At 45.9% G+C, this 23,434-nt stretch overlaps 1 protein-coding gene across 1 annotated transcript in view; it reads left to right on the top strand.

Moving 5' to 3' along the window:
* The first annotated feature begins 10,245 nt into the window (after positions 1–10,245).
* The window catches only part of KPNA3 (karyopherin subunit alpha 3), a 54,399-nt gene continuing 41,210 nt past the window's right edge, over positions 10,246–23,434 (top strand). The window contains exon 1 of the mRNA XM_064440906.1: positions 10,246–10,466. Coding sequence (XP_064296976.1) covers positions 10,380–10,466 — 87 coding nt within the window. The 5' untranslated portion in view covers positions 10,246–10,379. The remainder of the gene's footprint in view (positions 10,467–23,434) is intronic.

Genomic DNA, 23,434 nt, shown 5'->3' with positions numbered 1-23,434 from the left:
ACAAGGCTAGGATCCATTTTCCTGCCTCCTCTATTCTATGGCACCATTTCAGCAGTATTTCACGGGGAAGAGCAATGCCTAATGGGTTGCCGGTGCACGTGACCACATCAGGTATCATTAGAAAGCCATTCAAAAGGATGAATGCAGGCATACTTTAAAAAGTGATGATATAAAAAAATAGCACTCCCTCACTTGACACAGCTGACCAAGTAGAGCATAACCCTACACGCATTTGGAAAATAGCTATTTACTTTCATGACTGAAACAAAACCCTTTCTCTTCCTGCAAGCACGCACCCATATGCTTAGCCTTATGCGTGTGTGGCGTCTGGTTTATTCAGTCAGAATAGCTGCGCAGATTGTTATTTTCAGGATTTGAGAAGCTATTGCCATGGGGACTGAAGACTGAAGATCCAAATAGATCCTGAGATCAGATCGCAGGAGTTTTTAAAATAAAATTACCATTTCTGCCAATAATCATGTGAAACCGGCTTCAACGTGTAAACGCAGGGACTCGCCACTTCAGTGGCTTCTTACAAATTGAAGTTACAGAAACAAGAAGAATGTTATATGTTGTTCATAACAGCCTGGTACCATATGTATAATTTTTTGCAGGATTTAGATATGCAGAACCTCTCCTCAAACGAGCAGGAGATGGTGGCGGAAGCCTACTGTAGCGGGTCTGTGTTGGTACCAGAAGTATAACTACACTTGAATTTTCTTCCATCAAGACACACAAAGGGAAGTGTCTCTTGTTCCAGACTCACATAGCACTGCATTTGTGACTTTTTTATCTCTGCAGCAAGACAAGATATTATACCGAGAAAAATACATATAAAAGAAAAGAAAATAAAAATATATATGTAAAAACTTATGCCAGAGTAGAAACTAAAACTTGTTTTGCAAAACAGAGGTTATTGGAGCCTGCCTCTACCTCTGCATAATCTCTGCAGTGAAACGATGTCAGGCTGTGCTATCAGCTCTGGCAAATGAAGCGGTGTCAGGGCAGGTTAATACTTGGATATGAGAACACGAAAGAAAATCCGCCTTTCTAAGGATGCTGTAATCAAAGCTGCATTAACCAGGGACAGAGACAGCCTGCTCTGGGCTGGTGCAGGGAGGCACTGGTTGCACAACATGCACACAGTGTGAAAATTCATGTTGCATTGCTCGGACTGACGGAAGCAGCGGGAACCAGAAGCCCCCCAGATCCACCTCAGTAAATCCTTGCCATGTCTGTCATAATTATTTGTATTAAATTGCCTTTGCTTATACAAAAAAAGTTCTTAATCTGAGTTAGTGAAATCAGATCAAATCCAAGTGAAGGCCCTGCTAACCTTTAACAATGCAAACACTAAAGATACTTTGGCATCACTGCAATTCCACTTTGAGATACTTCTGCTAAAAAAAATGCCTATTTTCTACAGTGCAGGTGTAAGTCCTTCAGCTATCAGTGACTGTGTTTGGAGAAAAAGTGTATTGCTAACACGTGCCAAAATCTGAAATGGGTCCTTATGCTTTGTGATGGTGTGGTGCGTTGACCCTGGCAGGATGCCGGGTGTCCCCCAAAGCTGCTCTGTCACTCCCCTCCTCAGCTGGGCAGGGGAGAGAAAATATAACTAAGGGCTCATGGGTTGAGATAAGGACAGGGAGAGATCACTCAGCAATTGCCATCACAGATAAAACAGACTCAGCTTGGGAAAATTAATTTAATCTATTGCCAATCAAATCAGAGTAGGGTAATGAGAAATACAACCAAATCCTAAAAACACCTTCCCCCCACCCCTTCCTTCTTCCCAGGCTCAACTTCACTCCCAATTTTCTTTTCCTCCTCCCACCGACTGGTGCAGGGGGATGGGGAATGGGGGTTGAGGTCAGTCCATCACATATTGTCTCTGCCGCTCCTTGCTTCTCAGGGGGAGGACTCTTCACACTCTTTCCCTGGTCTGGCATGGGGTCCCTCCCACAGGAGACAGTCCTCCACGAACTTCTCCAATGTAGGTCCTTCCCACAGGCTACAGTTCTTTATGAACCACTCCAGTGTGGGTCCCTCCCACGGGGTGCAGCCCTTCAGGAACAGACTGCTCCAGCGTGGGTCCCCATGGGGTCACAAGTCCTGCCAGCAAACCTGCTCCAGCGTGGGCTCCTCTCTCCATGGGGCCACAGGTCCTGCCAGGAGCCTGCTCCAGTGCAGGCTTCCCACGAGGTCACAGCCTTGTTTGGGCACACCCACCTGCTCCAGCATGGGGTCCTCCACAGGATGCAGGTGGATATTTGCTCCACCATTAACCTCCAGGGGCTGCAGGGGAATCCTGCTCTGGTGCCTGGAGCACCTCCTCCCCCTCCTTCTTCACTGACCTTGGTGTCTGCAGAGTGGTTTCTTTCACACATTCTCACAACTGGCTGTTGTTGCCCGGCTATTTCCTCCCCTTCTTAAATATGTTATCCCAGAGGCACTACCACCATCACTGAAGGGCTCAGCCTTGGTTTGTCTTGGAGCTGGCTGGAATTGGCTGTATCAGGCACAGGGGAAGCTCCTAGCAGCTTCCCACAGAAGCCACCCCTGTAGCCCTGCTGCTGCCAAAACCTTGCCATGCAAACTAAATACAGATGGTAATGTGGTGGCTATTCACCTCTGTGCTAGAGAAATATACCTGGCTATGGTGGATCAAACCACCATTTCCCCATCCATCCATGGACATTAAAATCTGTCAGTCAATGTATATCACTCAGTACCTGTTCAAAACAGCAGTGTCACAGGACATTGGTTTTTAGGAAGCTGGCAGTACATGGGGCTTTCAGCATAGCTTCGCATTATGATTTGGAGGTGATGAAGGTGACTCCAACCACAGAGCTCCCAACCTGCATTTTGATTTCTTCAGAAGTGATCCTCCAGTGCCACCAGACCAGAGGCTTCAAGAGAAAAGCCATCTTCTTCTCTTGTGCTGCTGAAATACAAAGAATTGTCTGATGTGCATCAAAACTGTCATTGCTGGGGGCTGTCAGCACAAGGGAGTTTGTGAGCGGAGGCCTGACACGGCAGACTACCAGTGTTCCAGAGACATTTTAAATGCTCACTAAAATGAGGTTGTCCTGTCTGGGTTGCCTTTGGGAGACCAGCCAGAGCCAACCAAGTCTCTCCCATGTTTTATTGTCCAACTGTAGCCCTGAGCTGGGGATACAGGCTGGTTTGCAGGAGCTTCAATACCTCTGGGGAGGACAGGCCATGGGCACACGTCCTGCCAGGTGGCAGGAGCAGGCTGTGACAGCAGAGCTGCCCATCTACTGCTGAACCTCACCAACACCAGGCCTGGCTGGCACAACCATTGTTCATCTTGTGCATACACTGCAACCGCACCAAAATGTGCAGTACCCTCACCCTGCTGCAAGTGATGCTGATGAGGTCTGACCACATAGGATTGCCCCAATCTCACCCACAGTCTTCAAGATGAGGCCAGATGGTTCGCAGCACGTGGATGCTCCTCATGCTGGAGCTTACAGGCTGAAATATGCACCATGGCTGATGACAGTTGTCCCCATGGGCCCAATGGCCATCTCTTCATAGACAGAGAGCAGCAACCTCTAGCTGGGCCCATGACCCTTATAGGACGGAGTACAAGGGGATTTGGGTAGCTAACCCTGAGTCCCAGGGCTCCAAAGACAGGCTTTCCCTTGCCTGCCGTGACACTTTCCACCTCGCTGGAGTCTCCACAGCCTGCACAAGGGCTTTGAAGGTGCATCTTTCGCCTAAAGGATGCACCAAGACAGGGTTGCCCCGATGGTGTTGGCACAGCCTGGCACTGCCATGGCTGATGGGCCTGGTTCTCTGGCCAAGAGGGACACCTGTGAAGCCACACACAACCATACAGTTGAAACACGGCTGCCTGCACCATGCCCCCAGGGTCATAACATGTGGACTTGCATCACCATGGATATCACCCAGAGGCATCTACTCTCCCCTCCTCTTTGCCTTGACACAGAAGTAATCCTCTCCTGCTCCAAAAGGTGAGGAATGTGTTACCCCAGACCATGTGACTAGCACGTTTAAAGAAGATCTTTATCACCTCTGCAGTTGCCAAACAGGATGATGTTATTTACCTGGTTGCAGACCACTTCTGCAGTTATCTCCTTCCTAGGCACGCTTCCCTCTCGCCATCTCTACTACTGTATTTTGTGCATCCCTAACAAAGAGAAGAAAACTCCCAATTATGCCAATTAAATTATCCACTTTGAAATATAAATTAAGAGAGTCAACCTGCAGACCGTCACTCCCAGGTCCTCAGGAACCTTCCCTCTAAACTGCACCCCTTCGCTGTCTCCTTCAGGCACAGTATAGTCTGTGTCAGGGATTTCCTGGCCCTTTTTGGCTCTGGGGCTGGGCTTCCACTGATGCATCTCTGGGCTGCTGCGCTGAAGGCTCTGGGACGTGGAGCATGCTGCCTGGAGCTGTTCCTACCAGGAAAGCCAGCAAGCCCATAAGGTTTTGATGTTTGTGGCACAGCCCAGCCCAGCCTCCTGAACACCTGCATCCCAAGGCCAAAGCTTAGGAGGCTGGTGGATCTATGGCCCTACAAATGGTACCTCAGGAGCTTTGCTTGGATCAAAGCCTTGGGCAGGATGGAATTTTGGCTGCTGATCACCATCTGCCTTAAATTTGGGAGAGCTGGACATGCCCTGGTGTAAGTCTCTGTGACCCCTGTGGTTCTGCGGCAGCCTGAAGCTCAGACATCAGGAGAAAGGGATGTCTTCAGCTCCAGGTGAGTGCCTGGGCCCTGAGCACATTCCCCTCTTCCTGGGGCTTGGGCTGCCTGGGCCCAGGGCCAGCTTTGACAGTGCAGCTGGCTGGCCTTGAATCAAAGCACTGTTTGAGAAAAAGCTGTGAGGAGTCTCTGCGGGGACTCACTCCCCTTATCTCAGAAACTGCTTTTAAGCGGAGCTCTTGCCCTTAGTCTCTGCCTGAGCTACACTGCAGCTATGCCTGTACCTGTCCATGTAACTCACCAGTCCGGGCCCTGACGTGACCTGGGACCTGTGTCATCACTATGGTCTTGTCAGCTACCATCACCCAACCAAGCTTTTCTTGCCTGGGTACTGTGGCAGCAGGCCAGTGAAGCCCCTACCCCATGCCCACCTTGCTGTCACCCTCAGCCCCAGCCCACCTTCTTGTATGGAGCTGCCCGACAGTGGGAAAGAGCAGAAGTTGAGGAACTGGCATGTACTTACTCTGGGGTTTCTTGTGAGAATAGCAGAGGAGAAAAGTGATGCTCTGTCCTAGGAGGAGCTTCCCCTAATTCTCCCCCCAGTCAAAGTGTGGACAAAGATGCTGCGACAGCAACTTGGCTCAGACTGAACACATTGGGCCTATGAATAACCAGAGGTTTTACAGTTCCTCCTTCACTAACAATGTCCCCCAGATTCTGGGAACGCTAGCAGACCAGCCAGCTGCTCTCTCAATGCTTCTGTTCCTGGTCTGCAGATAACGAGGCATTTATAAATCCCAACCCTGGGCTGTTCACTGGTTCTTCCAAAGCCGGCCTCACACCAGCTCCTTCACCAGCTCTTTGTGTTGCCCCCAAAAGCAACTTCTCCCAGCATCAAGGGCAGGCCTCTGGGACTGGTCCTGGCACAGATGTACTGAGGAAGGTCCTTGTTTATCTGAGGCCTGTGCCAGTCCACACACCTCCTGACAGCCCAGTGGAGCTGCCTGTTTTTGCAAAGTGCCATTGACTGTGCTGCCTATGAGCAACAGGATAGGGTGCACCGCTGCAGAGAGGTATTTAAGACTGCCAGGTCCACTGAGACACTGTTGAAGGACTGGGAAAGGACATTGGAGAGCCAAATTTGATGAGGTACCTATCCCCACTGTAGCCAGGTAAATGGATGTCTTAAGAAAAGCATAAGAACAGGAAAAAAACTGTGGCGCTTCCGCCAACACTTTCCCAGCTTTCAACCCTTTTTCAGATTAGGGGTTTCCTGACCTGCGTGTGGATGTTTGTACACAGCAACTTTCCATGCAATGAGCTTCTCTTGAGTGGACCTATCTTGTCGCTCCTTGAGTGCATGTTATTTCTTAGCATCCATGGTATTTGAAGGCAGCCTTTGACAAAGCTGGAGTTTTTGCCAGGATTTACCTCACACTCATTATTAAGCCTTAGTTGCCATGAGGTAAGAATGTAACTCTTTTCTTATCAAGACAAATTTTTACTTCAGTGATAGAGAGAACTGCAAACATGCATTAATAGTCTCACTGAAATGATACATTTATCTTAAGGGAAAATGACTGACAAAGGCATCATTTGCAGGGGACTTTGGCTTAGTTTACTTTATGGGTAAGTCACCCTTTTTTGTCAGAGAGCGACACCCGATAAGACACTGCTCAGCCAGTTGGAGAGCTGCAGGTACAGTGGGGATAGCTGCAGACGATGCAGGCAGGTACCCCGGCCACACGTGTGTCTGAGCCTACACCAGTCACGCTGCCTCTTACAGACATGAGAAAGCAAGGCATGAAAGTTAACGCCTGCTGGCATTTAGAGAGCACATGAATAGAGGCAAATTTTGAAGGGAAAAGCTTCCTTCACTCTGCTGTGCCAATGGCAGTACGTGGCTACAGCTGTCATGGATCCCAAGTCAGAGATGCTCAGGTGTGCCATTTTGTGATGGCCAAGTAAGACACGAGACTCATGAGTAGTTTATAACAACTTAAGGGCTTAAATAACTGTCTTTGTACCTTTCTGTGATTACAAGCTGCGTGATTTCACAGACTATTCTTGACAGTCATGGTCTATAGCCAAGTCAGCAGCAGTGGTTTAAGATGGCACCACCTCACCAGCTGCCCCACTCCTCTGCTGGGAGCAGCAGGTGGCATCCACACCTCCTCCACCCCACAGGTCTTGGCTTCAGCTGGTCGTGGCTGTGAACACAGAGACTGAGGAGCTGACACATGTTTTATTTGCCTCTCCTGCCTCACCTTCTAACATCCACTAGCAGGGTGGGACTGACAACACGTAGCGTCTTAAAGCACTGCACCTAAATCTCCCCAGTCCTTCTTGGAGGGACTGCCAGCAAGAGCATGACTCAGGTTCATTACGTTTCTTTTACGTGCTGGTTTTCTTGCAGCTATATCGACTAGTGGATATAGACAAAACACAGACTGCAAAAGAGCAAGTGACCAGCTACCACGGAGTGAGTTGCTCTGACTCTGGAGCTGTAGGTGGGATTCTGAGCTGATCATGTGCTCTTCCCAAAGTATGGCAATATCACCTGCTGGGTTTATTTTGTTTTGCTGAAGCCAACAGATCATCCCAGAAACAAGCACAGCTCAACTACTCTGTTCAGTAATGGAACACCCAAAGAGTTGTTATTGTCCCACATCTTTGAATTATGAAAGATCTTTTCTCCCCATAGCTCTTTAAGCTATGAAGTTTATGTTGTCAGGGCACTGAAGGCACCCACAGACCTTGCTGGCCCTAACTAGCCTCTTTTCCTCCCCTTCACCCCTTCCCACAGCCCAGGAGCTCTGTCTCAGCCCAGCCAGGACGTGAGCCTGCACATGAGGGCCAGAGCTGCAGAGAGGTTGGAGACTGGAACAGCTGCAGCGTCACTGAGGCAGGGACTGACAGCCCCAGCAGCCTGCAATGGAGTGTGGGGAGGCTGCTCAGGGACAGTAAATTTTATTAGCATGCTCACGGGCCTGACAGATATATCTTGCAGGTCTTGGTGACAAGAACACTTTGATATGAAGTCCATATGGTGATGAAAAACTGCCATCCTGAACCACACAGTTTGTTCACTTTTCAAAGTAGCAAAGTACTCTTTCCTTATATTTTAGTAGTGCCTGTTAGTTACAGTGCCAAAAAGTAGTATTTGCTTAACTATATCAAAATGTTTTCTCTCTGAACACATGCAAGTTTAATTATCTAGTCAAGAGCTCCACCAAGAAGCTTTATTCAGGCAGTAAAACTAATCAAACTTCAACGTAGCTCTGTCTAAGAGGCATTCAATTCCTGAGTGTCTGCTAAGACTAATTAAATGCACTACAGAAACTCTGGAAGGTTTATATCATGAATAGGAAAAAATGGGAAAGAAAAGACATTGTCACCATTATAGCTATAAATCCTATCCAGAGGAATGCACCTAGATTTATGGACTGGTAAGTTGAGTTGTCCCTGTCTGGAGACATTCCATTATTTATTTGTAAGTTTCCTTTTTACCTCACAGATTACGCTGGATGGAGCTGAACAAAGCTCTTTTGTTGGTGGTAATGGTGAGCAACTCCTCCAGAGGATAACTGCAACACCCCTGCCTGGCAGGGATCAGGTCGGCATTGCTCTGACGTCCTAGCAGGCCTGAGTAAGCCACAGCTGGCAGCTACAGCCACCTTCCTTGGCGGGTGAAACAAAGTTCTCAGCTTCTGAATCTGCTTTAGCAGCTCTCTTGAAGACAGCTGGATGGCTGGATCCAATTCCCCTTCAAAAGAGCAACTGTCAGAGCCTAGAAGCCATCTCTGACATTAGCGATCTTGACAAACACTGTCACACCGGTCATGCCAGTTGGGCTTCGTCTACCTCTGGCTCCTTCTCTACTATTGCTAGCAATAATGGTGCAGCACACCCAGACAAAGCCATTGGGAAAAGGCATGGAGGAATGCGCATAGGGAGCCGAAACTACTTGGGTATGAGAGGGATGGAAATGCTACATTGATCCCTCAGATAAGAACATTTGGCATACAGCTGAACGACAGTGGAGAAGAGCATTAGTCTTCCAGATTTTTATTCATCTCCATCAGGCTGCAAGCCTTATTTTGCCAGAACTGTGAGTTACAAGTTACAGTCGTCTGAATGATATAAAGAAAGGCTGGGGGAAAAGCAATTAAAAAGCCGAGTTGTCAATTAGAGGGAGAGACTCCGAAAGAAGCCTGTGAAAAGCTTATATATAGCTATAAGGATCTGTTGCAGAACTTGATGTGGTATAAGATGAGCTAGATATGAATGTTGCATGGTTTTGTTATATTTTATTTCGGTTTTCTCGGATGTTTTTCTTCCAAATAGAAAATACTGCGCTTTATGGAAAGTGTTAGATCACAGAATCACAGAACGGTAGGGGTTGGAAAGGACCTCTGGAGATCATCTTGTCCAACCCCCCTGCTTGAGCAGGTACTGCATTGTCTACATTTTGTCTACAATTACCTTGCATTACCCCCCGCCCCCCCAACCTCTTTCCTATCCTGGAAATACTGGGTGCGACTTTGAGGCACTGTATTTGACCTAGCCTGCCATGCCCAGGCTACTACCTACCTGGAGGCCCTGGGTCTGCTGGCAATGTATACAACTACCACCCCAGCTGGGGGTGACCTGGGGGAGGGGGAGGGGGCACTTGCAGTAATTTTAGCAGTTTGGGGACAATTTGTTGGATCGGCAGAGATCATTTGTATTACGGTAGGTACAACACCTCCCAGATGCACGCGGCCGCCGTGTGCGTGTGTGGTACGGAGGGCATGTCTGCCAGGTGCTGGATTTGCTTTCCAAGTAGGGCTCGCTTGCATGGTGCGAGAGCTGAAGGAGACTAAGGGCTTCCCAAAACATTTGGGTTTGCTGAACGCTCGTTGTGCAGCACTTCCCGGGTGACATGCGGCCACCTCAGCGCCCTAGTTATGAGCAGAGGGAGGTGTGGAGCAGCCCCACGACAGACACAGCTGCCCAAGGGACCGGTCTGGGGGTGAGCCACGCCAGGGAGGTCACCGCACAGCGCGTTCGGGGGACTAACCCTGTCAGGGCTGATCCCAGGTGGGGCCCCCTCAGCAGCACGAGGCCGCGGAGGGCGTTACGCGCTCTACAGCCAGGCCCTCCCCGCCGCCCCCAGCGTCTCTCGGAGCCACACAACGCTCAACACCGAGCTGTGACCGGACCCCCTCCTCCGCCCCAACCGGGCCCGGGCAGTCCCGGATAGCGGCGCGGGGCCAGCGACGTCCCCGCCCCGCTCCGCCCCGCCCTGCCCTGCAGGGCTCCCTCCCGCCGGCTCCACGTGCGGGGCCGCCGACCGCCGGGACTACACACCCCGGAATGCACCGCGCGGCGGGGCGGGGAGCGCGGCGTGTGTCTCCCCCCTCTCCTCCCGTTCGTCACGCGGGGGGGCTGGGCGTAAGCGAGAGGGCCGCGCCGCTATTGGTGGAGCTCGCGTCACGTGCGCTTGGCGGCCGCTCGCCCCGTCACTCAGCAACGGCGCGCGCCCTCGGCCCCCCCCCACCCCCCCGTTCTCCCTCTCCTCCCCCTCCCCCTTCGCGCTCGTCACGGAGCGTCCCGCTTCCCCCCGCCCCCCTCGCGCGAGCCGCCGGGAGCCGCCGCCGCCGGAGCCGCCTCGCAGGAGCTGGGAGCCGCCGCCGCCATGGCCGAGAACGCCGCCGCCGCTGCCGCCGCCGGCCTGGAGAACCATCGTATCAAAAGCTTCAAGAACAAGGGCCGCGACGTGGAGGTAAGTGCAGGATCGGCGGGGCCCCGGACGGGCCCGGCCTCCGCCGGGTGCGAGAGGAGGGGCCGGGGCTGGGGCCTGGCCGCGCCGCCGGCGGGCGGCGGGAAGGAGGCGAGGAGCGGCCGCCCGGGGCGGGTGGTGGCGGCGGGGAAAACACCCGCGGGGGGGGGGGGGTTGGGTCTTTTTTTGTGTGTGTCTTTTTTTTTCTTTTTTTTTTTTTTTCCCTTTTTTTCCCCTCCGTCATGCGGGCGCGGCCGGCGGGGGGCGGAGGAGGCGGCGGCGGCGGCGGGGGGAAGGGTTGGCGCGGCCGGGCCGATCGCAGCCCCGGCGTGTGGGCCCCGCCGCGTCCTCCCCCTCGCCCCCCACCTCCCCGGGGTGCAGGAGGGCCCGGCAGGGCCGGCGGGATGCATCCCCCCCACCGCCTCCAGTTCCCTCTCGTCTTCCCCCCGCAGCGCTCCCCTCGCCCACCCCGGCCGCCCCCCCCTTCTCTCCCTCCCCGTCCCCGGGCTCGGCGGGCCCGGGGCTCGGATGGGGCGGACAATGGTGCCGGCCGCCTTTGTGCCAGCCCCTCTGGGCGGTAATAGCCCCTCCGCTGGGGCGGGGGGCTGCCCGGCCCCGCCGTGCCGCTGCCTGCCGCGCAGGGAGGCCTGTGCTGCTGCTCGGGGCCGCTCCCACCGGCAGATCCCATCCTCCGGCCAGGGGAGCTCCGGTCAGCCTTTTTACAGTGCTGGCCGATTTTGCTCCCTGCGCTGCTTTAAATCAACCTTCTTTCTTTTTTTTTCTCTCTTTCTTAATGCTAGTAGGCACATAAGTAATCGCCTGCTGGGCGTCTCCATCTAAATCGAGAGGGAGCGTGGTGCTTTACTAAGGCTTGTGGGGTAATAGTTTACTCCCCCGAATTTGAGAGACGCTGGGTGATGAGAAGCTTATTCCTTGGCGGTATTCCGAAGGTCTTCTGAATCTGTGTGTTGTTACTGGGAGACATCTTCCATTCTAGCCACAATTAAAAAGGGAGGAAATCCCAGATCTTGTCTTTAAGTTTCTGTAATAGGAAAGGAAGGGGGAGGGAGCTGATCTGAAATCAGGCTAGGATTGAAATCGGATTAGGATTCGCTAGGGTGAAAACCTAAATATGTGTCGGATTACTTTGGCTTCACCTGAGGGTGTTTTCCACGCTTCAGTTGATATTATAATTTAATTTCACTTCTATAATCAGTAGGGCTGGAATTTTAGCCCTTTGAAAGCACGTTTTGTATTTTAGCGGAACTCGCACCTCTGCTGCTATTGTTTGGGTGGAGACGATTTTATGCAGGTCAGGCTTAGCAGCAGCAGTGTCTTTAAGATGACATTCACGGTGCAAACTAGTCTTAATTTTTGTTTAACTTGGTGGCAGTGAATCTTTCTCACAGAAAATATTGTACGTAAGGAGTATGATAACTTCAACACTTCTGGCTAACATTAGTCAATGTTAGAAAGTAACTAAAAATTGCCCATCCTTCTGTTTAGCAGTTGCTTTTCAGGGTAAGGAGGAGGCGTGGTGGGTTTCTCTTTCCCCTTCTCATCCAGTGAGACTCTTCCTGCTGCTCCTCATTCATTTTGTCCTTGTCTCATCTCCCCGTATTGGTTACTGGCTTTGTTGCTGCTTTCTCAGTCACTGGCCTGAATCCATCAGAGCGCTAAACAGGGAAAGGTTAGGTATGTTCATGCCTAGTGTGAACTGATCTGTCATCCATACTTGCTTATATTATAGCATGCCCAAGACGAGGGGAATTAAATATCTGCCTCTGTGGGGGGGAAGAGGGGAATTGACTGCCTAAGCTTTACTGAAATTAGTTATAGCACACCAGTTAAGGTAGCTGAGCTCTCATTTCTTCCTGAAGGGGAGTAATTATTTTGGAGTAGGGTATTTGCTGTTATGGAGAAGTATATCCTCTAGGGTTATCTTCCAGCATGCTGACTGACTTCCTTTTGTGGCTGAGTTAAGGCTGCTTGGCAGATAGCTCCAACAATGTTCATGTGGTTAAAGCTTTCATCCAGGCTTTTGAAAGGGGTTAAAAATCTAAGAAGTGTCTTTCTTTAGGGGGCAACAAACAGATGAAACACAGAAGCATGTAAAAGTTGTATAGCTGTGGAGATATGCTAAAATGAAATTTAGATTCATTTAAAGGACTGTAAAAGATTAGAAATGTGTCACCATCTTTCAAAACAATCTGTATTAAATGTCTGAAATTTTCTACTACACTTTTTTTTTTACTCTTTTCTGATCATGGTACTTAATTAGAAGTTCATGTTAGAATTACCTGTCTAAGTAAACTTTATGTAACCCAAAGTCTCCAGAAGTGAAACAGTGTAAGTTAAGTTTGTAGTGGAAAATGAAGGAGCACAGCAGAGCTATATAATTGCCGTTACTTACTGTGCTTCTCTTGAGAAGTGCTATGCAGACTGACCTCCTGGTTGGACAGTTTGAAAGTTATCAGTTCTCCACAGAATGTTTCTTTTCTAAATCAAATATTGTACATAATTCCCAACTGTCAGCAATAAAATACACTTGTTTTATCCCTGTGCTGCAATAAGGAGTTTTAAATAGAGATTCTGCCTCCAATTTTCTCTACTTAACTTCGGAAACCAGGAAGAATCACTGCTATTGTTGGCGTTGATCTGCATCTACGCATTTTGTCAAGTTCCACCAATGAGAAAGTAAGTGGTTAGGATGATGGAGTCTGATATCTAGATTATATCCTTTGGAGAATCTAAAATATTCAAAGCCGTATGCTGTCAAGTTCAGTTTGAACACAGTGGCGTTTGAGTCACCTTCTGCCTGGAGACAGTTGCTGCCTTTGAACTCATCAGGTTTGAATACATTCTTTAGTAATCTTCCTTTGGCTTCCAATAAATACTGATGAGTTATTATTGATCCCCTCTGGGTGCAGACTCTTCTGGCAGACCAAAATACTTACTCCTTTAATTTGCAGTTAACTCATATTTTATTACTGGGTTTGCTAGGCCGTATAATTGTCTTTGCTTTTTGTTAATGCAACTTCAAGGTAAACAACAGATGAGTAAGTACTTCTGTTTTATGTTTAGACAGACCTCAGTATCCCATGCATCTTCTCACTGTGCTTCTTTTCAAAGAGCAAAGAAATGGATCTGTTGAGCATAAGTCAAAGCTTCTGAATCCTTGACCTGCACAGGTTCCCTCTTTTCCTAGTTTCAGGCTTGGGTGGAAGCTGCTTACCTTTTTGCTGTCTTCCTCTGTAAAGGAGGTAGAGTTGTGTATATAGAACTGGGTTTCTGATTTTGAGGTATTAATACTTCCAAAAAGTATTTGGCCCCCAAAAGGAATAATAGCAAAATCAAGTGCCAGAAACGAAGCGTTACTCACTTGAGTTTGTGTTCTTGCTTTTATTAGTGAGACTCTTCTATTTTTATAGGTACTGACATGTGATTAGCAGCAGGCAGAGCTAACCTGAACCTGCAGATCTGAGTGATAAGGAGCCAAGACACTGGTGGCTTCATCTGGAAGAACTGCCAGAACAGTTTCTCCTCACAACCTTCTTCATTTTATATTCTTCAGAGATGTGAAAGTGCTTTTTAAATTGTCCCATGTATGAAGAGGAAGGTTTCCTGTATTGATCATAGACACGTAGTATCAAGTCTCAGCGTGTTTTTTCTAAATATATAGCACTGATTATTCCAATACAATTGAGGCTTTACATGACAAGATTGAACAGTTGCAATCACTTAACTCATAATACCCCTTGTAACTGCTGCATTTATTTGTTTATATTGACATCTCAGCTAACCTAGCTTTTAGAAGACCAAATCTGAACCTTCTGATTTTTCTGCTTGCAGTTCTTCAGCTTCATTCTTTGTCGAGTAGCATCATTCTTAGACTTTTTTTACTTCTTCAATTCTTGGACTAGAAATGTTACTTATTCTTTATTACAATAGCAGGCACCCATATGTTGGCTCACTGTTCTGATGTTTAAGATGACAGACCAAACAATTCAGCCCATTTCTTTTGGTTGGGATTAGTCAGCATCCCTGACTAAAACTGAGGAAAAATTCATGATGAGAGGAGATGTTATAATTTGTAGGTCTGTCTGCATGACTAACTGTTACTTTTGTGTGTGGTGCAATGAGATTATGTGGTCAGGTAATTGGCAAAATGCATTATGCATCAAAAGTAAAGCTCCATGTGCACTCAATTAAAAACAAACAAAACAAAACAAAAAAAAAAAAAAACCAACCCAAAATCTAGTGAGGAGTTAGTGCATTACAACCTAAACAACTTTCTGTAAAAACACTTCAATGACTGGAGTTAAAATTTCCTTTTTGTATACTCATCATACCCCTAATCATAAGTCAAAAAAGTAGAAGTCCTTGAACTTCTGTTGTTTAGGCCATAGGATTCACCTCCTGAAATTTGTTGAAGGCTGTTTACCAAAAGGAGACAAGGCTACTCTGTCATCTTTCATCTATTCCTACTCTGTTTGATTTTAAGCTTCAGAGGTCCTGGCCACTGATGTCTTTTCCCCAGTTATGTTTTTCTGGGGGAAATTATATCACCCTTTGGTCTGTATCATGTTTGGGTCCACAGACTTTGAAGGATCCATATTTATTCTGTAAATACTTTCGCCATCCTGATCCCAGATGAGGCAGAGGAAGAAACTGGGCTTAGCCTAGATTTCCATTATTGGCCCTGGCAGCTTCAGTATATTTACTGTTGCCACTTTGCTAACAGCATGGATCTAGTTCTTGAGGATGCTTGAATTTATTCACGTTTTTCTGTCATGCTGCCACAGATTTTTTTGCAAGCAGAGGAATATCATTCTGGGGAGTCGAAATCTCTACAGTTTCTGGGCATCTGAGAAAGGTATAGGTTGACTTAAAGCTGTGTTCCTGTCAAAGGCTTATTGCAGTGGAGGTACCATAGCTGCACAGTGTTAACGGATGAGCAGACATGTGGCTACCAGCTTATTTCTTGATACTGTTCTGTGCACTGCCTAGTGTTTTTGCTGTCTCCCTGTACTCCCCTCAAAGGCTACATGAAGCAAATAAGGCTTGTAGCAGTCCCAGAAAGCCTGTTACTTCCAGCTGCTTTACAGCAATCCAGTTTCTTTCAGGAGCTCGCTTTTACAGATTGGTCAGCTTGTTGCCTTTCACTTTGCTTTCACAGGAGCAGATACTGGTAAAAGAAGAGATGGAAAGCACTAGGGCTGTAGCGGTTGGTTTAGGGTACTGTGGACCCAAACCCTCTTAATAGCCTCACTGGTTAAAACACAGGTGTCAGGTAGCTTCCTGTTGGGGACTGGATTTAATATAAGATCCAATACTCTCATGCAGGGTTTCTAAGCTCTGACTCCTGCAGCTTCTTTATTACCCTTTCAAGCCAGTGACCTCTTGGGAGAATACAGGTGTGCATGTTTGTACCTTGGAAAGAATAATGTGGGTAGGAAGTAAGAGGTAGATGTGGGAAGCCTCCTCAGTTGCTATCGCTACAGAATTCTCCAAACTTTAGTTAGTCTGCAATAGTACAATGCTGTGAAATGTCTGTGACTCTTGGCAGAAAGCACTTTAGAAGTCCACTTATATGTCTTAGATTTTCCGTGTGATGTTCAAAATCAGTTGAATGCATTGCATTTTAAAACATTTAAAGACACAGATACCTTAGGAAATCTTTGTTTATTTCAGAAATACCTGTGGAGAAAACAATTTGGAGATGGCATCTCATAATAAGCATAACCTTCATAGGCTGATTGGGATCTGTGTTGGCTGTATTGGGGCCCAATTATTGCTGTTTGTTGTTGCAATATACCAAGCCTTAGCTAATCTTCCTGTAATTACAGAATTGACTTTTCTTCATTCTTGTGTATTTTTAACATACAGCAGTTGCTCTGGTATCTCTAAAGCTTCTTCTACGAAAGGATTGTTTTTTAACTTGTAAACTGACAACGTCTAGTCAAAGTTGGTAGCAGTGTAACTGTTATACTACTCTTAAGAGCTCTTTAAGTATTTTTACATAAACTCCTTGAGGTTTTCATAATATTTGTGCAGTTCAGCATAAATCCAAGCAGGACGTTTTGCCCTCTAAAACTCTTATCTGAAAAGACGGCGATTATGAGGTTGTAGCAGCTACAAGTGAGTGATCAGATTTGTATTTATTGTGGAATTGGAAGTGGAATGAGGCATCTAATTTATAAGATTAGGCTAGAAGCAGCAATGAACTGGTTGAAGCTGATGGGGCATGTCGTCAAGTAGTAAAGACAAATTGCCAAGTGAACGGACTTCACATGAAAAATAAATGTAGAACCTATGTATTTGCCAAGAATAGTCTACCAATTTTTTCCGAAATACCCAGTGCTTCCAAACTCTGATACTGAATTGGTATTCCTGATTACTTCTGTAATAGCAGAAGCTGTGGGCTTTGCATTCCATGTCACAAAATTTGACAAGGGTAGTCAAAAGAGCTAGTTTCTTCTAAAAAGTTAGTCCTGCATCAGAAATGTCTGCCTCTTGGAGTGAACTAGTTGCAAAGCTCTTCATGTTTCTTCAATTTTCTATTCCCTTAGCTTCCTGAGCCAGCCCTTCACGTCTGGAGAAGACCAGTGCTGGCTCAAAGAGGTCAGTGTGAAGGGGAGAAAGTATACCTTGTCTAGTGATATTTAACTGTTAGATTGTTATTCCTTCACAGTCAGATTGACACCGTTAAATTTGCTGGGGAAACTCCATATAATTTCTTCTGGGTCGGCTGACACTTGTCTGCTTTCTCAGGTTAAGCAAAGGTTACAGTCAGTTTTAAACTTCATTTTGTGTGTGTGTGTTTAATAAATACAGCAAGTACCACATTAAAATACATACTGTATGAATGACTGCAGACCAGGAGACAAAAATATCTTCCCTGTTCAAACACCTATTACTGAATGACTCGTCTTCCTCATATTCTGTCATGTCTGACCAGCTGAGGATATTTTCGTGTGCATTTTTAACCTTGGTTATTGTCAGATTCAGTAACAGGTGGGCTTTGGAGGTAGTGATAGAATATGTGATTTGCAAAATCAACCTGAAGAAATGGCTTCCTCAGTTTGACGTGTTAGCCTTGATGGAGACTTATTTTAATGAGTGCTCAAGGCCTGTTGCAAACTTGCTGGTTTGAAACATAGTCAAAGCTGGTCTGCATGAGGAGAAGGTGGTTAGGAGGTGGTCAGACAGGCTGCTGAGGTGATTTGTGGCCAGGTTTTCAGAGATGCAGTAAGCGATTCCTGGCCAGGTGCACTGTTGAGATTTCAGGTCTGCAGTTCTCAGAATGTCCTAGTCCTTGCTTTTTCTCAGTCAGCTACAGTGTAAATCAGAAAGTTGATGAAATTATGCACAGAAATGTTGGGTCTCTCAGGTAAGCTAAGGTCACCCTAACCAGCAGATACTGTCTTTGCACACAGCTGTTTGGTGTCAGGGTCTCTTGCTTTTCATGCACACAAATGTTAGATGCAAAGTCAGTGGTAGTGATTTCTCTGCACCAAAAATCTGACTTGCAGCTAGATATAGAAGGCTTTCAACATCAAGAGAGAATCCTGAAATGAGAGCGCCCTGCTAGGAGTCAGCAGGGTCCCGTTAACCACTGTTGGTCAGGGGTGCAAGAACGTAGGCTGGTAATGGGTAGCGTTCATAACACTGAACAAACATCAGTAAAGAGCAACCTTCCAGACAGTAAGAGATATTTAAGGAGTGCTGACACAGGCAATCAATGTGATGGTGCCTTTGAGCATCCCAAGCTGCCAGTGGCAGATCAGAATCTGGCAATACCCTCTTCCTATGCCCACTGCCAGTAGGGTTATGGCCCACTGTTCCTCTGTGCTCAGTGTGACCTGTGTTTTAGCAGGCCCTATAGCTGTGAAGTTTGAAGGAGTTTTGTATTGGTTCTTGTCCATCAAAACCAGATCACTTCTGGTGGTCTAAGCGACTTCGTAGGGCTAGCCAATACTCTCTTTACGGAAGGACGTAAAAATAAGAATTTTGAGAAACTGAAGGTATGCTTAAGGAGAGAATTACAATACTGAAAATGTTCAAATGCGGAAACATGGAATCAGCGCTCTTATGTTAAAAAGTGAGGAGGAAGCATCTAGAATTCATGATACTGAAATGATTAAGTCAGAAGGGTTGCTGACAGGGTTCATAAAAGATCATGGGATGTTGCTGGAGTGTATTTTCTAATTCTTAATGCTCCATCTTCTTCCTGGGTTGTCAGCTGGGTTTATTGTTTTCTCTTGCATCTTGAGCAGAATGATCTCTTCATAGATTTAATTAGGCAGCTAGCACATGTTCAATCTTTATTTGCCTTTTGATTATATCTTTCAGAAAATAGAAAAAAAATCTGATTTCATTTGAACCATGTAATATTATACCAAAAAAGCTAGCTGTGGTTGAATATAGACTAGCTCTCTAGGGACTTGATTTGTTGTTTTTTCATGGCACTCTGTGAATGTATGCAAATTGCAATTATTGTTTCTCATTTTATAGATGGAATAATAGGACTTTTTCCACACTTCCCAGGGAGGTCCTTGTAAATACATCATAGAATCGTAGAATGATTGTCTGAGGTACTTCGGTATTACAGCTGAAGACTATTTAAGTATCTGAAAAGGGAGTGTCTTTGTTCAAACATAGATTGCACAAGAAGGTGCCTGGCTACTATTTAGCCTAGTAGGTTTTCTTTTTAATGTTTTTTTTTTTTCTTCCTAGGGGAAACTAGAATAAATATTTAGCAAGCTTAAGAATGTCTGGTCTTCTATGGCATTTGCCCCAGAAGCCTGTGAGGCCTTTCTGACCAAACACTTAATTTTGTAATTAGATTCTTGAAAGTGGTTATGTACAGTTTTATAAAAGCTTTTACATTTAAAACAATTTATTTTAAGTCTTTATGCTGATCTAAAGATGAAAATTTTAGTCTGATGTTTGCACCTAGTTACTATGAACAGTCATTTTGGTTTTGCTCTGCTGTTTTCTGGGGTTTTTTTGTCCTCTACACAAGTGAAGATGGTATTTTGGCTTTGAAGTATGGCATTAGAAGTGGTGGATTTGGTTTCTGGTAACATCTGATAGGGAAAAAACTGAACCTATCCCTCTGAATTGGGGTTTTCTAGACTGTAGAAAAAGAAAAAAGGGAATCCTGCTCTTTTGCAATGGCAATCAACTGTTCTGCTTGAACAGACAGGTCAGTGTCCTTTCCCTCCTTGGCAAGGGAATGCAAGGGACACTTGCTTAGAAATTCTAGGAGAGGACAGAGGTGGTGTCATGCCTTGGGAGAGACCAAGGAGTCATGTAGGTGCTTCGCTTGCTCTCCCTCAAGGAGAGGATAAACTTCTAGGAGATTCTAAAGCATCTGCTATGCTGTTCATGCAATACAGGAAAATAACGTATCTTTTTAGTGTTCATACATCTGAACAGAAGTTTGTGTACTGACAAAACCAGATTGCTGTAACAAAACTGTATTAAATTTCAAATTCTTGTACGTATTTAGAGTGTGTCAAGAAGCCTTAATCTTCTAACCTTTTAAAAAATGTGAATAGGAATCACTTGTAATTAGGCTATCTCGGCTATCCACTGTTCTTAGTGCTTATTTGGCATATCACCATATTCACATTATAAATTCTGTTTCCAAAAAGAACAGGGAAAGAAGAAACACTTGATACAGGTATCCTTCAGACCAGTAGTTGCTTCTTGGCTGTAGCAGAAATGGCCAAACTCCGCGGTTAAGTTCTGCAAGGTGGGCCCTTGTCAAGGTGGAGATAGCAGCGGCTGCATTGCCACCACTCTTTGGAACACTACGTGCACAGGTTCCTTGCCCTGTTAGGAGCACAGAACAAAACAAATACTTTGAATTAGTTGGTGATCCTTGCCATGTCTGCCTGTTGGTCTGCACAGGCTGACTGTTGTGCTGTCATGAGTTAGCTTGGGGTGCTGTGGGATTACGTGGGAAACTTAAGCTTGACTTCAGGTGGAGCCCACATGGCTGCATTGCAGTCTCTGGACTGATGTCAGTAAAGGTTTGATTAACAGTGTTAAGATCTACATCTGAATGGAAATGCTGTAAAGCTTTTGACTAGGTGTTATGTCCTTGATTCACACAACAGCAGTAACTGGAAATCTACTAGATTATGTCTGTCTTCCCCCGGTTAAGTTTTGATGTTGAATAGAGAATTCCAGCTCTTTTATTCTGTATTAAAACAGCAGATAACATGTTGATTGTATCCTGGACTGCTTTGTGCCTTTCAACATTGATGCAATTTGTGTTGAATGCAGCCAACTAAATTGCTTCAGGTCCAGTCTCCTGAGGATTGTTTGATATGTCTGTACTTGTAAACTGGGTAATTGGTATATGGAAATTAAAACATGAGTGCTCACATCTCACTTCTTTGCTGGTAGTAGCTCAATATGCAAGTTAAACAAATGCAAAGAGGATATCGGGACCTCAGAGCATATGCTCACAGAATAGCTGGTACGGAATAAACTTTGCAGTTGCTTTTCTGCCAAGATCTTTTGGAGCAGTAGAAGTAGATAATGTGGATGGGCAGCTTTGCCTGCTTCCGTGGAGCTTTCAGGTGAGTCAACACCATGAGCAACAATAATTGGAGGCTTGTGGCTTTCCATATTGCCATGCATGTCTGACTTCAGTGAGTCATTACCCATCACTAAGAGTCACAGTGGATATCTCATGCATCCAGTTTGCTGAGACTAGCCAGGTTCAGATACTTGAATTATCTTGCCACAGACTGGCTAATGAAAAGCAGCTGGCATTCTTTTTAAGGGCCCCAAACTGGGGATTAAAAAAGAAGTGTGGCAGCTCCCACTGCAAAAGTACTAGTTTTCCTTCAGTGGCCTTTATTAACCCTGAGGAACACGAGTCCCAGACAGATTATGGCATAAAATACAGTAGTGTAAATACTGTGCTCTGCTCCTAATGTATCTAGTACTGTGTTAAAGGTTACAAGCCAAAAAGAAACTTCATAGTATTACGGTTCTGCAGCACACAGAATCTGAAACAAATTCTAATACTTTCTGCAAAATAATAGGGAAACATTCTAAAAGAGGAGCAAATATCTTTCGAGTCAAACAGTAATCAAATGAAATTAAACTCTCTTGGAGTCTCAGGTTCAGGGTACAGGCACATTGTACGTCTGTGTGGCTGCTTTGGTAGATCTGTTGCTTGTACTGTGGAATCCATGCCCCCTGCCTGCCTTTCTAACTGGGTCAGCATAATTTAATATGGAGCCTTGATAACAAAGCCACAGGTTAAGTTGTTCTAACTCTGTAGTCTATATGACTGAAAAAAGTCACTGTTTTTCTTAAAAGGTCAATTTGGAGCTTTATGGGAGTACTTGGTAATTAGGTACACCTCAGAATTGGGTGTGGGGAAGAGTCTGCCTAGAACATACACTGTGGTGAAAAAAAGGTCTGGGTAGTAATCCATGGTGCCTGTAACTAAAGGACTAAACCTGTCAGGATTTAGTCAGGATTTTAGTCCTTTCACTTGTGATTAAATAGTTATATTCAGACCATTGTGATGTTGTCCCAGAATTCTGATTTAGTAGTCCCAGAATTTTCCTTCATGTGTCGTGATTTGCTTGCAATTCTTGGAGCAAGCTATATGCACTTTGAAAGTGTGAACAGGTAGAACAGCAGTATCCCCTTCTATCAGTGTCCCTTTGTTTTTGGCTGACGCCAGCTGTACCAGAACAAGTAGAACCATATCGTCAGTCTAAGCCTCAACTTTACACATAGTAACAAATACTACATACTAACGTGTACTTTACACATACTAACAAATCATCTTCCTATGCAAATGTGGAATATGTAACTTCTAACGTTAACCAAAGATAGGCGGCTGACAAACTTAATCATCTCAACTGTTGTATACAAAGAAGCACTTGAATATTTTTTTCTGCCCAAAGCCAGCCCAGCTCCTGAGGTTTCTGCATTTTCATGTGCATTGCAGTATTTCATGCTCTGTAAAAGGTGTCAGAGAAGGAATAAGGAATAAAGACTAGTAAAGTGATTTCTAGGGAAGAACAGTGTTTACTTCATCAATGCAAACACCTTCTTCTGCTGTTTTGCACCCACATATATGTTATAAAGTATTCAAAGTATACTCTAGGGTATACTCATATGCAAGAGGGGAGGTATTAGTTAAATCCAGTCCAGCTGTTGGAACTGGGCCAGTTTTTTTTTTTTCCCTTTCAGTTAGGCAGGTGGAAGTAGTCTGGAATTGACTTGCAAATGCTAAGCTCTTTGGGTACCCTGTATGTTTAATCAAGCTACTTTACTCTCCCAGCCATGTATTCAGGGTAGCTCTTTCCTGTAAGCACGTATCTTCGGGTTTTCTGAGACCAGTTGTTGTAATGTTGAGAGGCAAGAGCAGAAATAATTTAAATGACCAGTTATCTTTTAATGAAGTTTGTAGATGCAGAGAAATTAGAATCAGTCAGTGAATTCGTTCGCTCTTTTTCCACTTACTAGTCAAATCTTTAAAAGCAACTAAATGTACATCTTACAAAAGATACATTTTCAGGAACTTTGGTATATACAGAATAGCATAAACTGACATTGGTATGTGGTGTTCGTCTTGCCTAGATGAGCCTGGCTTTCCCACTTCCATGGGCTAGCTGGAGGCTGATCCATGGTGGCCAGCCTGCAGGAGAGCAGGCTGCCAGCTAGCTGCTTGTGGGGCAGCTGGCAGGCCAGCCGTGCTAGCAATATGGATATGCTGGCTGGCATAAAACCATCTCTTTCCTGCCTCTGCATTGATGATGCTTACTGGACTTGCTCCTGTTGCAATGGAAGTGGTGTACATGTGTCGATTAAAAGATGACACTCCTCAGGTACCCCACTTAATGAGGTGGCTAGTCTGGGTGAACCACACTGAGCTCCACATCTCGTTGCTACAATGGTAGGTAGATTTTTAGTCATTAAATGAT

Source organism: Phalacrocorax carbo, chromosome 1 (assembly GCF_963921805.1).
Source record: "Phalacrocorax carbo chromosome 1, bPhaCar2.1, whole genome shotgun sequence".
Lineage (NCBI taxonomy): Eukaryota > Metazoa > Chordata > Aves > Suliformes > Phalacrocoracidae > Phalacrocorax > Phalacrocorax carbo.
The sequence above is the reverse complement of the archived record's forward strand: the minus strand, read 5'-3'. Positions and strand labels throughout refer to the sequence as shown.